The 13,193-nt window shown below is 41.6% G+C and overlaps 1 protein-coding gene across 5 annotated transcripts in view; it reads right to left on the minus strand.

Annotated features, from left to right (window-relative positions):
- LOC145990892 (bestrophin-2-like) overlaps positions 1 to 13,193 on the minus strand; it is a 317,135-nt gene that overhangs the window by 94,359 nt on the left and 209,583 nt on the right. For all 5 annotated transcript variants that reach the window (XM_083126371.1, XM_083126373.1, XM_083126370.1 and 2 more), the window contains one exon: positions 12,800 to 12,929. In XM_083126371.1, the coding sequence (XP_082982497.1) occupies positions 12,800 to 12,929 (130 nt within the window). The remainder of the gene's footprint in view (positions 1 to 12,799; positions 12,930 to 13,193) is intronic.

Consider the following 13,193-nt stretch of genomic DNA (forward strand, 5'->3'; position numbering starts at 1 on the left):
CAACCGGAGGGTGCACCACCTTGATCGCATGGTAGCACAACAACCGGAGGGTGCACCACCTTGATCGCATGGTTGCACAACAACCGGAGGGTGCACCACCTTGATCGCATGGTTGCACAACAACCGGAGGGTGCACCACCTTGATCGCATGGTTGCACAACAACCGGAGGGTGCACCACCTTGATCGCATGGTAGCACAACAACCGGAGGGTGCACCACCTTGATCGCATGGTAGCACAGCAACTGGAGCGTGCACCACCTTGATTGCATGGTAGCACAACAACTGGAGCGTGCACCACCTTGATCGCATGGTAGCACAACAACAGGAGGCTGGATCACCTTGATCTCATAGTAGCACAACAAGTGGATAGTGCACAACCTTGATCGCACGGTAGAACAACAACTGGAGGCTGCACCACCTTGATCGCATGATAGCACAACAACTGGAGGCTGCAACACCTTGATCGCATGGTAGCACAACAACTGGAGGCTGCAACACCTAGATCACATGGTAGGACAACAACTGAAGGGTGAAACACCGTATCTCATTGTAGGACCATAACGGGTGCAACACCTTGATCTCATGGTAGCGCAACTGGAGAGTGGAGGGTGCATGCACCACGTGGATCATATGGTAGCACGACAACTGGAGGATGCACCACTTTGATCACCTGGTATCACAACCAACAACCGGAGAATGCACCATCGTGATCATATTGTTGAACAACAACCGGAGGGTGTACCACTTTGATCACATGGTTGCACAACAACCGGAAGGTGCATCTTCTTGATCACAAGGTAGCACAACAACCGGACGGTGCACCCCCTTGATCACATGGCAGCATACACAGTCTGAGAATTTTCATCTCAAAATGTAACTTGACAACCCAAGACACTTCTTCATTTCATATTCGGCTAAGTAATTAGTAGTTTGTTAGTTGTCACTGACTATCCCAGGATAACTTAACCAGAACAAGGAAAATGGATTGCAGTAATATTGCTACAACATGAGTCTGGGGGGGGGGGGGGGGGTTTAGACCACACAACGTGAAGTTAGAATTCTTGGAATGGGAGGCCAGTCAACAGACGAGGGGAATGTATAATTTGCCATTTGCAAATCTGTTCTTGTTTACACACGGGTTGTGGCAACACATCCTGCTGCGCGAGAGCGCAGCCTATCGGGGAACGAACTTGAGGAAAAATATGTTAGTTTTTCTTCAGCGCTTTCGCTCGATCCTTTAAGAAGAAACGAGGAGATGCAAATTTGTTGATCAAGCTCTGTCTGGTCTTCTGCAACCACGTTGCAAGGTTCCTTATGAGTTGTGAGTCATCTTGGAATTCCCTCTTGCAAAAAAAGATCACATCACGTAGGGATGTGTAAAGATGTTGGTCTGTTTTAGTGTATTTTCCAAAATTAACGCTATTGCAGACCCCTGAAATGGTGGAATTTGAGCTCGGACTATGTTTACGCACGGATCTCACGATGTAGAACACGAAGCACACACACACATATACATACATATATGTATGCATGTATGTATGGTGTTCACCGGCCCCCGTGGCGGAGTGATTAGAACATCGCGCTACGACGCCAGAGGCCCCGGGTTCGAGTCCCGACCTGGGCATGGATGTTTGCGAGTGTCCATTCATCAACTTCATCATATCATCACTTATTCCCATCTTCGCAAATTAGCCAAAAGTGGCACAAAAGCGAAGTAAAATAAATAAATAAGTAAATAAATTTATGTTGGTTGGTTGATTTGGTGTTTAAAGTCCACTTTATGCACAGTAAGGCTAATCGGGACTGGACCTACATTTTAAAGTGGGACCCCGAACCAGTACCTCCACCAGGTATCGAACCCGGACCCCTTGCTTTCAAGGCGACTACGCTACCACTGCGCCATCGGGGGAGGCCCTAATCAATTTATGTATGCTATTCAAAATTTCCAAACACTAATATGGACAAAATGTGGAAATATGTGAATATCAGGGACATCCTTCATTCTGTGATTGATTGCATGTTTTTAAGTCCACTTTATTCTCAGAAAGGCTAATCGGGACTGGACCTATAGTTTACAGTGATGTTTAAATCTCTGTGCAACGTGCCCCACCAGGGATGGAACTTTTGACCCCTCATTACAAGGCAACACCCACTACGCAATCGAGGGACCCATTAAATCTGTTGTGTTCCGCTTCACAGGTATAGGATAAAAATTGCCACCTTTCGAAACTAAGCTTCAACGCACAAAACGTTACTAAGGACGAGTTTTTAAATGTTTGATCAAGACTCAAGTTTGCACGAAACTGAAAGTTTCGGTTTTCTAATTCAGAGATAGTTAGGTTCATAACTGAAAGCGATGTTGAAGTTAACTTGAAACCTACTCCTTCATGGTTGCCTCATTGAGTGATAGATGGTCCACTCTCAACAACTGCAAGGCCACATAACTACGTGCTGTGAACATTAGTGGAGTCTGTAGGGCAACTTCCTGTATAGCTTTTGTCTTAGTGCTGAATGTACCGTGCGTCCATTTCCTAGCGAGGCCGAGAGATCGGGAGAAGTATGGCGGGCGACGCTAGCGGAGATGCCGACATTCTCGACCAGTAACGTCCCGCTTAAGTTTACCCTCGAAAGCGTTTTGCTTCGGTCGGGAGTCATTTGGAGGTTTCGAATGTGCAACACTGTATCAAGATTACGTTGCAGACTAAACCGTTAAAAGGAAATGGTTTTCGTGAGCATTGTTTGCAATATGAAAACTCCGAGCATGAGTTGTTCTTTCCTTCGCGACTACAGGTGCCCTGGACAGAGCTGCGAATGGAGTGAGGAACAGACCTTGAACCAAGAGCGTGTTAATTTCGTGCTATGTGAAAGAGTGTGGTTTTTGGTTACTTGCAGTGCTTGCCGGGCAGAACGTACGAAAGAAGAACTTTTGGGTGTGAATCAAAATTTCATCAAACGATGCCAGGAAATTGTGAATGTAGCTGAAAATCAGTTTGAACAACTCTTATAACACAGGTTAATGCTCGTTTTGCAATATTAATATAATTATCTGTATGCTAAAGATATGTCCATAAAAATAAGCGGGACGTTACTGGTCGAAAATGTCGGCATCTCCGCTAGCACCGCTCGCCACACTTCTCCCGATCTCTCGGCTTTGCAAGGAATTGGACGCACGGTATGTAGGTTGTGATAATGTTGCTCTTTTCCGACATAAACAACCCAGTTGCTGCAAACAGTTCTCTGCACCATGGAAACTTTCATCTCATACTATGCGCTATCCACGCCACTGAAATCATTCTACGCTTCATGTCGAAACCCTAATTACAAGTTTTGAGGTTGTACTTGTATATCGAATCCAAATGTCTCCAAGTTTTCCTTACACAAGTTGAAGAAAGTTGACCAGCTAAAATGAATGCACATGTCGTACAAAACATCATTCGAGGAGCTACACCAGAAGTTCCATAATTAACTTCTTCTTCTTCATCTTCTTCTTCGTGACCCTCACCGCCGGATATGTGGCAGTCTTGGTCAAGGATCTGTAGGTGTAGAACACTGGGCATTGGGGAGCACAATAACATCGAAGCCGTAGTAGCAGTTGTGGTTGTAGAGATATCGTAATATTATACTTCTCTTCACTGTACTGTAACGCACTAATCACAAACTTGCATATACACACAAATTTCAAAATTGAATACCACTCTGCCGGGCAAAACTGTATAACATCCACATTGTACCAGGGGAAGGAGACGATAACAAGGAGTGTAGGGATACAGGAAATGGTATCTTGGCTCTGCATAATCTGTTAAAAAGAGCGTGTCTATGCTCGTTCCTTAACGGGCAATAGAAGAAGAGATGATTTGGAGATTGTTTGTTTACTCCACAAGCAGGGGAGGGATTTTGATGGATCCTTGTTATAGCTTGACAAGTTAAGTCCCGATATGCGCAGATCGCTACGGAGCAGATCCTATTACGTCATCCTCCCCACCAGTCTTCTACGTAGTGGTCTGGCCTTGAGAGTACGAGTGGTGCCAACTCAGCAAAATTAAGATAAAACAAATATGACAAACGATTTTTACTGTGTAGATTGACTATGCAGGCTCATATCAGTTTATCAGTGGTTCATTTGATTTAATCCGGTCTGTGAAAATGCGTGCGGTGCGCGGATAGTAAACTGTAGTATTACGCACGCGCGTTAAGGTTTATACTGGGCGAATGACTTCATTTTCTGAATGCGATATCGAGCAGTGGCTTGGTTTTTTGTAAAGCCGAGTGGAGTGGGGGTTCTTTTGTTCATCGTACAACAATCGCTACGAGAAGGTAATCTGATAACATGCTTGCCTGTGTTCCTTTTTAAAGCATTGAAATGTTTCCTGCTCTTTACTCTTGGCTGCATATTTTTAAAATGCAAAAATCAAATCATGCCGGGTCCAAAGAAATCCACAATCCGCTCTGGAAAGCCCCTTAGAGGACAGGCCACAGAAATTGTTTACAATGTTGCAACATATCTGCGAAATCATAAGGAGTTACATAAACTTAAGTATAATGTTATCGAGTCCACACGCGCCGACACGGCAGAATCTAAATGGATGGTTTCTCAAGTTTTAAAAGAATTGGATTGGATTAATTTGTTTTTTTAAGTGCACTTTATGGACAGTAAGGCTAATCGGGACTGGACCTACATTTTAAAGTGGGATCCGAACTGCTATGTCCCTCCACCGGGAATCGAACCCGGGACCCCTTGATTACAAGGCGACGACGCTACCACTGCGCCATCGGGGAGGCAAAGTTTTAAAAGAAGGAAGAGAGTAGTTGGCGAAAGGTGAGCTGAATTTCTGTACTCCGACAGGTAGAAAACAGCCCAGGAAAAAGTGAATACAAATTTCGTTGAAAATACTCGGAGCATTCCGCTCCATCCAGGTTGCAACACTGCGAACCAACGTCGCTGCAAAGAATGGAGTGGGCAAATTGTGTGTGAGATGTGCAACAGCTATTTGCAGCGTCTTGTTTTTAAACTTGTCAAGTTATAGGTGTTCGTTCGTGCAAACGTGTCCCGTTCGAAGGCGAAGTGTGAAGGTTATCACTTCACGAGGAAGTTTGAATTTATGAAACCAAGGTCTCCGCCAAAATGATCAAAGAGTACAATTCACGGACGTAAAAGCTCATAGCAACCTTAATCTTTATCAGGACTTAGTTGTACAGTGCGTCCATTTCGATCTGCAGCCGAGAGATCGGGAGAAGCGTGGCGGGCGGCGCTGACGGAGATGCCGACATTTGCGGCCTGAAATGCCCGCTTATTTTTATGGACATATGCAGACATTTATATAAATATTGCAAAACGAGCACTAACCTGTGTTAAAAGAGTATGGTTTTAATTTTAGTAGCTTAGTGACTGTATGTGCCGATGATTTTGACACGCCCACCTCTTGTGAAACACGGCGTAGAGGTTTGTTTGGAGAAAGTTCTAACGCTGCACCAATATCATCGAGTTTTGCTTCGGTTAAAATCCGTCGTTTTTGCTTAGGTGTTTTAAAATTTAACGATACAGTTTCTCGTAATTTAAGGACAAGATATCTAACCGTATCTCTGTGTGGAGTTGAAACGCATGGGAATTTCTGTACAAATTACCTACACACGTCTCGACACGAGTTTGTATGACACGTACGTGAAAACATAGAAAATCTTTGTTCTAACGTGAATCTTGCGGCTGGCATTCCAATCGTCTCACGGACACGTCACACATACACACTACAATAACACAAACAAGTAACTGCAAGTAACCAAGAATAACACTTTTGCGCACAGTACGAAATTAACACGCTCTTGGTTTACATTGCTCGCCACTATATTTACAACTCTGTCTTCATCAAGTCGCGAAGGAACAAAAAACTCGAGCTCGGATATTTCGGATTGCAAGGAAGCTCACGAAAACCATTCACTTTTATCGGTTTCGTCTGCAGCGTAATCCTGATACAGTGTTGCACATTCGAAACCTCCAAACGATTCCCATGGCCACAAAACTCTTTCAAGGATATAAACTTAAACAGGACGTTACTGGTCAAAACTATGATTAAAATGCTTTATTATCTGTGGCTCTTAACATCGTTTCTATAGCGTATTTATTTGTGTATATAAGAGCAGAACTTAAATGAATTACAGAAGAACTTTTGCGTGTTATAACACAGGTTAGTGCTCGTTTTGCAATATTTATATAAATGTCTGCATATGTCCATAAAAATAAGCGGGCATTACAGGCCGCAAATGTCGGCATCTCCGTCAGCGCCGCCCGCCACGCTTCTCCCGATCTCTCGGCTGCAGATCGAAATGGACGCACGGTAGATCAATATGCGAAAAGCGCGAAGAACACTATTTTTCCTACTTCCATTCGTTTATCCTATACTGATCTTCTACCCAGAGTTAAAATGAAACTTAATTCCCAATGGGAAGCTTGGGCGCTTAATCAAATTGCAAATACGACCACCTATAAATGACACACAGTGCGAGTATTCAAACGTCCATAAATAACTAATGCTGCAATGTTGAGAAAACTCATTTCTGTAACAATATTACAACAGAAAGTTCAGCAACAATTACCGTTGTGCCATCTCGAAAAATGACCAGCTGCGAATTCCAATATTAATATAAATCTATGAATGTGTTAACAATACACGCTATAAAATTTAAGACATAGTTTTACATCATTGTTAGATTTGTTTCAATTTTTTTTTCCACCGGGCTATCACTGCCCTCTATTAGCACTTATTTTGTAAATTTCAGCTCTATTGTCTTTTAAGTGAGTATTTCTGCTAAGAACGTAGTACTTGATGAAAGACTAGGGGTAACGTAGAGGAGGGGGGCGTGGAAGTATAAGAAGTCAGTCGATTGACTGAACGATATGAACAATTAAAGCGTAAACCATAAGATTTCCAGCTTGAAGATTGCCGTGCAAAACCTACCATTGGGCAAAAACAATGAACGGATGGATTAATTAAATATTCTATTGGCGATCTTCCACGTAGGACGCCCAATTGTCAACCGCACTTCCACGTAGTACACCCTGGACTGCATTTTGCAGACGAACGAGGCTCTGGTGACTGGCCCTATGGCCAGTTACGTTAGTTACAACACGACATTTGTTACGTTTATTTTAGTTCTGTTAACTTAAGTCAGAATATTTTACTCTCCCAACGTTGCATATATGTTATTAGTTACATTTAGTTCAGGTAAGGGGCTGGACCCCGTATAAAGTGCGGGTGCAAAATAGCCTAAGTGCTGACACACCCAAAATTCAAAATCAAAATCCTATTGGCTAATTTGCAAAATAATTTCCATATTTCTGCAACTTTTCGGTAATTGTTACAATGAGGATAAGACGAAGATGTTCCTTAGCAAGGAACAATGACGTCCAGGACAGGACTCAGACCAGGAACATTCAGTGACGGAACTTCTAGATCTTTCAGACCTTCCAAAATTTCTAGACCTTCACAAAATCCTTATCCACTCAAGTCAGACCCTTCCCATCTGACTCGCAGGCAAGCAAAACCTTCCCCTTATTAATCCACATCTCCCTGCCACAGTTACAGGAGACAAATACTCTCGACTTTTCCGACAAAAAGACATGCCGCCATGATTGATTGATTGAGTTGGTGTCTTAAGTCCACTTTATGCACAGTAAGTCTAATCGGGACTGGACCTACAGTTTAAAGTGAAATCCGAACCAACTAAGTGCCTGTACGGGACCCCTTGATTAAAAGGCGACTACGCAACCACTGCGCCATCGGGGACGCCATGACAAAAGACACATGACGTCAGACGCTTATACAAAGCTCTCACTAGAGCTGAAACTCCAAATAACCAAACCAGACAACATTCAGACTTAACTAAACTAAACCGCGTCGTTTTATGTTATGATATACTAATCTTGTCTTCAACTTGGCATGCTAATAAAAAATGTTTATTCAATATTGTTGAAACTAAATTAAGAAAAATATAAAAATACTTTTTCATTAAATGTCTACAATTATATATACACACACACATTGGCGTATATATAGTTCACGCAAGGGGGAGGGTTCAACTTTTGGTATGATTAAGGTTGCACACACACATACATATACATTGACTGATATTTCCAGATTCCTGTACGGGTTAACAAAATCCCCTGACTCCACCGTGACATTTTCACATATAAGCCGATTTTTCCCTAAATTTCTCAAAATTTCCAATCCCTTAAGGATTCGTGCCGCATCGTCTAAGACAACAGTCGTTCGTTTGAAGGAAATAAAAAGGCGTCTTTCAGATGAAGGCAGGACTAATATGGGAAAGAAATTTCATCCACACCATTCAGTGGTTGTTGACCTTCGGGAAGAGATTCTCTGCAGCGGATTCCGAAAGCTTTCACTTGTTGTGTCTGGTCTCGTGTGTTGTCTGTCATCCCGTATGTGTGTGTGTCCATCGTCTAGACTACAGATGAAAGTCAGACACATACTGGTCTGGTCCACCTGTATTCCTTACCTCAATTCCAACCCACACTTCACCACACCACAGCGAAATCATCAACTTCTCAATCTTTTATTGGAGTGATAGTATTGTATTGTTATACCTTCAGTGGAATGGTGAATGTTAAACGAAACAGGCACAAATACGAACACAAAACATGCTCATGGCCGAACCGGGACTCGAACCCAAAATCTTCAGAGCAGGGTCTCGTTAGTCTGCAAAATGCAGGCCAGGGTGTACACAAAACAATACAACCCACGACGCGAGCAAACTTAAACAGTAAATTGCTGTCTGTTCAAAGGTTATCGATGACAATCAAACATCTTAAATGTTATGAAGTGCTTGAAACCAGTGACGGGAGCGAGGGGATTCAGTTGCCCCTCACTTTTTGCTACTATTGCTCTCGCACTATGCTAAACCTTATCTACCAAGGGAAAGTAAACGCCCCCCCCCCCCCCCCCAGTTCTGGCATCTTGCACCCATTTTTGGTACCCAATCGCCGCCACTGCTTAAAACGTAGTCCAGCCATACTGTTTCCATGATGTTAGTAAACAATTCCACATATTTTCATGAAATACCTCTCAGATTTTGACTTGGTTTTTAAGCTATCCTAGTTAGGTATAAAACTTTTATACAGGGTGTTCCAGAAATAGGTGGCATAACTTCAGGAGCGTGTTCCTTGCATGTAAACAATGAAAAAAGTTTATATGAACATAGGTCCGGAAATGTTTGGTTTCCGAGTTATAGGCTGCCACAACACGTGCTCACTGGAATTTGTCTATCTTCCACAAGTGGTCTATGGCACTTAGTTCCTCACAGTACCCTAGAAGAGATGTTCAAAATGACCACCCCTGGCCTCAATACAGGCCACACATCGATATCGCATGGCCACTCGAATACGCTCCCAAATGCCTGGCGTGTTCCGTATTGTCTCACAACCTGCTACAATGCGATTGCGGAGAGTATTCACATCTGCCAGTGCAGACGAATACACCAGTGATTTCAAATGGCCCCACAAGTTGAAATCCAAGGGGTTTAAATCGGGTGAGCGTGGAGGCCAAGCATTTGGTCCACCTCTACCGATCCACCGACCAGGGTACCTTCGATTCAGGTAGCTGCGGGCAACAAGACTAAAGTGTGCGGGAACACCATAATGCATGTATGTTCACTGGAACATCTTCCAAGACGGGCCTCTACAGCATTGTCATCTACCAAACCATACACGAAGTGCATATTTGCTCATTCCTGATTGGTGTACATGGTCTCAACAACGCCCACTCAGCATGTAGGCCTACCACTCATCAAATACTTGGTTGTGTTACAGGAAATTACCTGTGGAATTAGACACATTCCAGTGACCACGTGTTGTGACAGCCTATAACTCTGAAACCAAACATTTCCGGACCTATGTTCATATAAGCTTTTTTCATTGTTTACATGTAAGGAATACACTCCTGAAGTTATGCCACCTATTTCTGGGACACCCTGTATAACGGGACAATTTTTTTTTAATAGTATCGACGGGACGACCGGGACACGCCTCTGAAACGGAAATGACCCGGTCAAAACGGGACATATGGTCACCCTAGCTATTTATCATTATATCGGATTAAGCAGTATGAATAATTTGACAAAATTCAAGACATACAAGTACAGTTTGTGAGCAAATAATCACCAAGTTTCTATAAACGGTATAAAGAAAACAGACAAACTGTCGCATGGAAAGAAGGCGCAATAAATGAGACTTAAAAATTACAAAGATGAAGGTGAGGAGACCAAGCAAAGATAACAATAAACAAAACAACCTATTAAATTTATGCTTTCGAAACATTATTGCCAGTTATATCGCATGCGATTGTGTCTCCTTCTTTCCTTCGAGTATTGGTGTCCTTAGGTTTCATAAAATATATCTCTGAGAAGAGGTCGTCAGCGAATTAGCGATAAGGTTTCAACTGGTCACGTTTGCCCTCCACTAAAGCGAATGTGGAGCAAGGCTATGCGATTTACAAGACGTTCGGATAAGAAATTTGCACGCAGCAGCAGATTCTGTCCAACGACAGAATTTCGAAAATGCTTACAGATGAGGCATTAAGGTTACAGCTGTCATTTCCACTTAACCAAATCTAGGGTCTCAAGCCTTGCAACGACAAAAACCTTATCCCGATAGTCAAAGCGCGAAAAGCTATATTTTCCTCATCGTGAAAATTTCTAGAATGAAAAAGGATAAGCTCCGGAATATAACATTTACCGGAAAACCTAGAAATGCTCATGGATAAATAATATTGGAGAAATCAAGAAATTCCTATCAAGCATTTCATAAAATCAGAACTTCTTGACAACGGAGAAATCATAGAGTAATCAGAAAATACAGCCTAAAAAGAACACCGAAGAAATAAAAACTTTTCGTTAAAAAACTGGAAAATCAGAAATTTCGATCTCAAAAACCACTGTAAAACCAGAAATCTGGTACAGTTTTCTCTTTTAAAGGTGAAGATCAATAATAACGATTTTCAAAATATCAAGAGAAAATCAGAAATGTTGATGTTTCAAAAATCAGATATCCAGGCTTTCAAAACTCTCAAAGATCAGAATAATCAAATGGAAAATATCAAAATATTGTAATTAAGCAGTTTAGGAACCACACGGTGGTTCGCATTACACTTTAAACTGGTTACAAACAAACCGGGTGATGAACATTCTGATTTTGATTAATAATTTCCTTCTAACAGTTAAGATTCAGATGATGCTGATGTGCCTTATTGTGAGAAAAGATGATTTCCAAGTCATCTGGATATTCTATGGTCTTCACACATCATCCAAAATAATAATTATTAAACTATCTACATTCATTTACATTAAATTAAACTCTACTACCTCGCCGATGGTGTAGTGGTAGCCTTGTAATCAAGGGGTCCCGGGTTGATAGCCGATGAATGCACAATAGTTCGGATCCCATTTTAAACTGTAGGTCCAGTCCCGATTAGTTATATGCGCATAAATTGGACTTAAAACCCAAACTCCGACAGCTGAATTAAACTTGGTATTTTGTAAGTAACTAAAATTAGTTGTTACATGATTATGAATTTTCTTACTATTGACTTCTTTGATAGAAACTTTGGTTATTTTCATCAGCGACAATCGCTTATTTTGGCTAATTTAAAGCAAATATTCAAGATAATATGTGAATATATTTTAGCCTTCTTATCTGCAATTAACCGTTAATAGAAATGCCAGCAATGTCTCACCTTGTCAGATATTGCAACTGGAAACATTGGAATGTTAAATGTGAATCCCAGAAACATCGATACGGATAGGACATCATTTGTTTATTATTTCAGAATTTACAAATATTGTAATGGCAAATACTCAAAGCAACAAGCAAGGAGTTGGTTATCCTGTTTCATGTTCAGAATACACATACATACTGATTGCAAGAGCTTTGAAGTTGGTGTTCATTTTCCGACTAAAGAAATTTTTTGCAGATATTCTCTAGCCAAGTTCGTATTAGGTATTGTGGTCATTTTTGCGTTATTTTTATGAGGAAGCAGAGGGGAAGGGGGAAAAAATTCTGCTGAGTGAAGTAACATACTCTTAAACGCCGTACAATGAGCAATTTTTCATGTTTACTGAGCTTGGTTGTACGGGTGAACTGAAAAAAAAAAATGGATTCGTTCAAATGTCTCAAATCAATCTTGAGCACATGTAATGCATCGATTAATCACTCACCACCTCGATTCTTGTATTAAGATTGAGTAATCATGTCAGTTCATATTGATTGTCATTACCAGCTGCAAGAGTATTATGGCACTGTACTTCTTTGTAAGTGTATGACGAGAATATTGATTCGTTCTTCTGCCATTTTTGGCTAATCGCAAGGATGGGAATGAGCGATGTTATGATGAAATTGATGAAGGAACACTCACAAAGAACACACATGCACAGGCAGAGATTCGTACACGGGATCCTTGGCGTCGTAGCGCGATGATTATGACGAGATTAAAACAGAAGGTCTACACATGGGTTATCAATGCAGAATAAGGTACACTAGAATCATGTATTCATCATAGAAACTATTAGAAATTATGATTATAGATATGCATATGTAAAATCTGGCGACGATATGTAAAAACACACGGTCCAGGTTCCTACAAAATTCGAAGACAGATCCGCCCACAACTTCCTGCGATATCTTGCTGATGAAGAAACATACCGCCTGAAAACATTTCCCTCTAAGAAGGTATTATATGAACAAGAAAACTTCAATATAATATAAGAACGCCTCTACCAATACAAGCAGTTACTCACCAGCATCTACCATATGCTGCCACGTTGGAAAGCGTCGCTTCACTCGAAGACTGACTTGGTGTAGTGTTATGACGTAGGACAACATGGCGTAACGAACAATATTTCGTCGCATCAGTCTTCCTCTTTCGTCCTGTAAAGTAAAGAAAACACCTCGTGAGTACTGCATTTCCAGATTTAGTACCTAAAACCATCACAGCAGTTATTGTTGTACAGTCGTTGAAAGAAATACTTTCCCCAAAAGACTACCGGTATTAAGGCTCTATGTAGAAATTATTTTTTCCCCTGACTGTACAGTCACCGGCAATAAAAATGGAACACCTAGATCTTAGATTCTGAAATACTAGTTTCCCAGCAAACTATATGTGTGTTGTCTAACTGTACGGCGCTGGCAGAA

Source organism: Lepisma saccharinum, chromosome 8 (genome assembly GCF_977018435.1).
Source record: "Lepisma saccharinum chromosome 8, izLepSacc3.1, whole genome shotgun sequence".
Taxonomy (NCBI): domain Eukaryota; kingdom Metazoa; phylum Arthropoda; class Insecta; order Zygentoma; family Lepismatidae; genus Lepisma; species Lepisma saccharinum.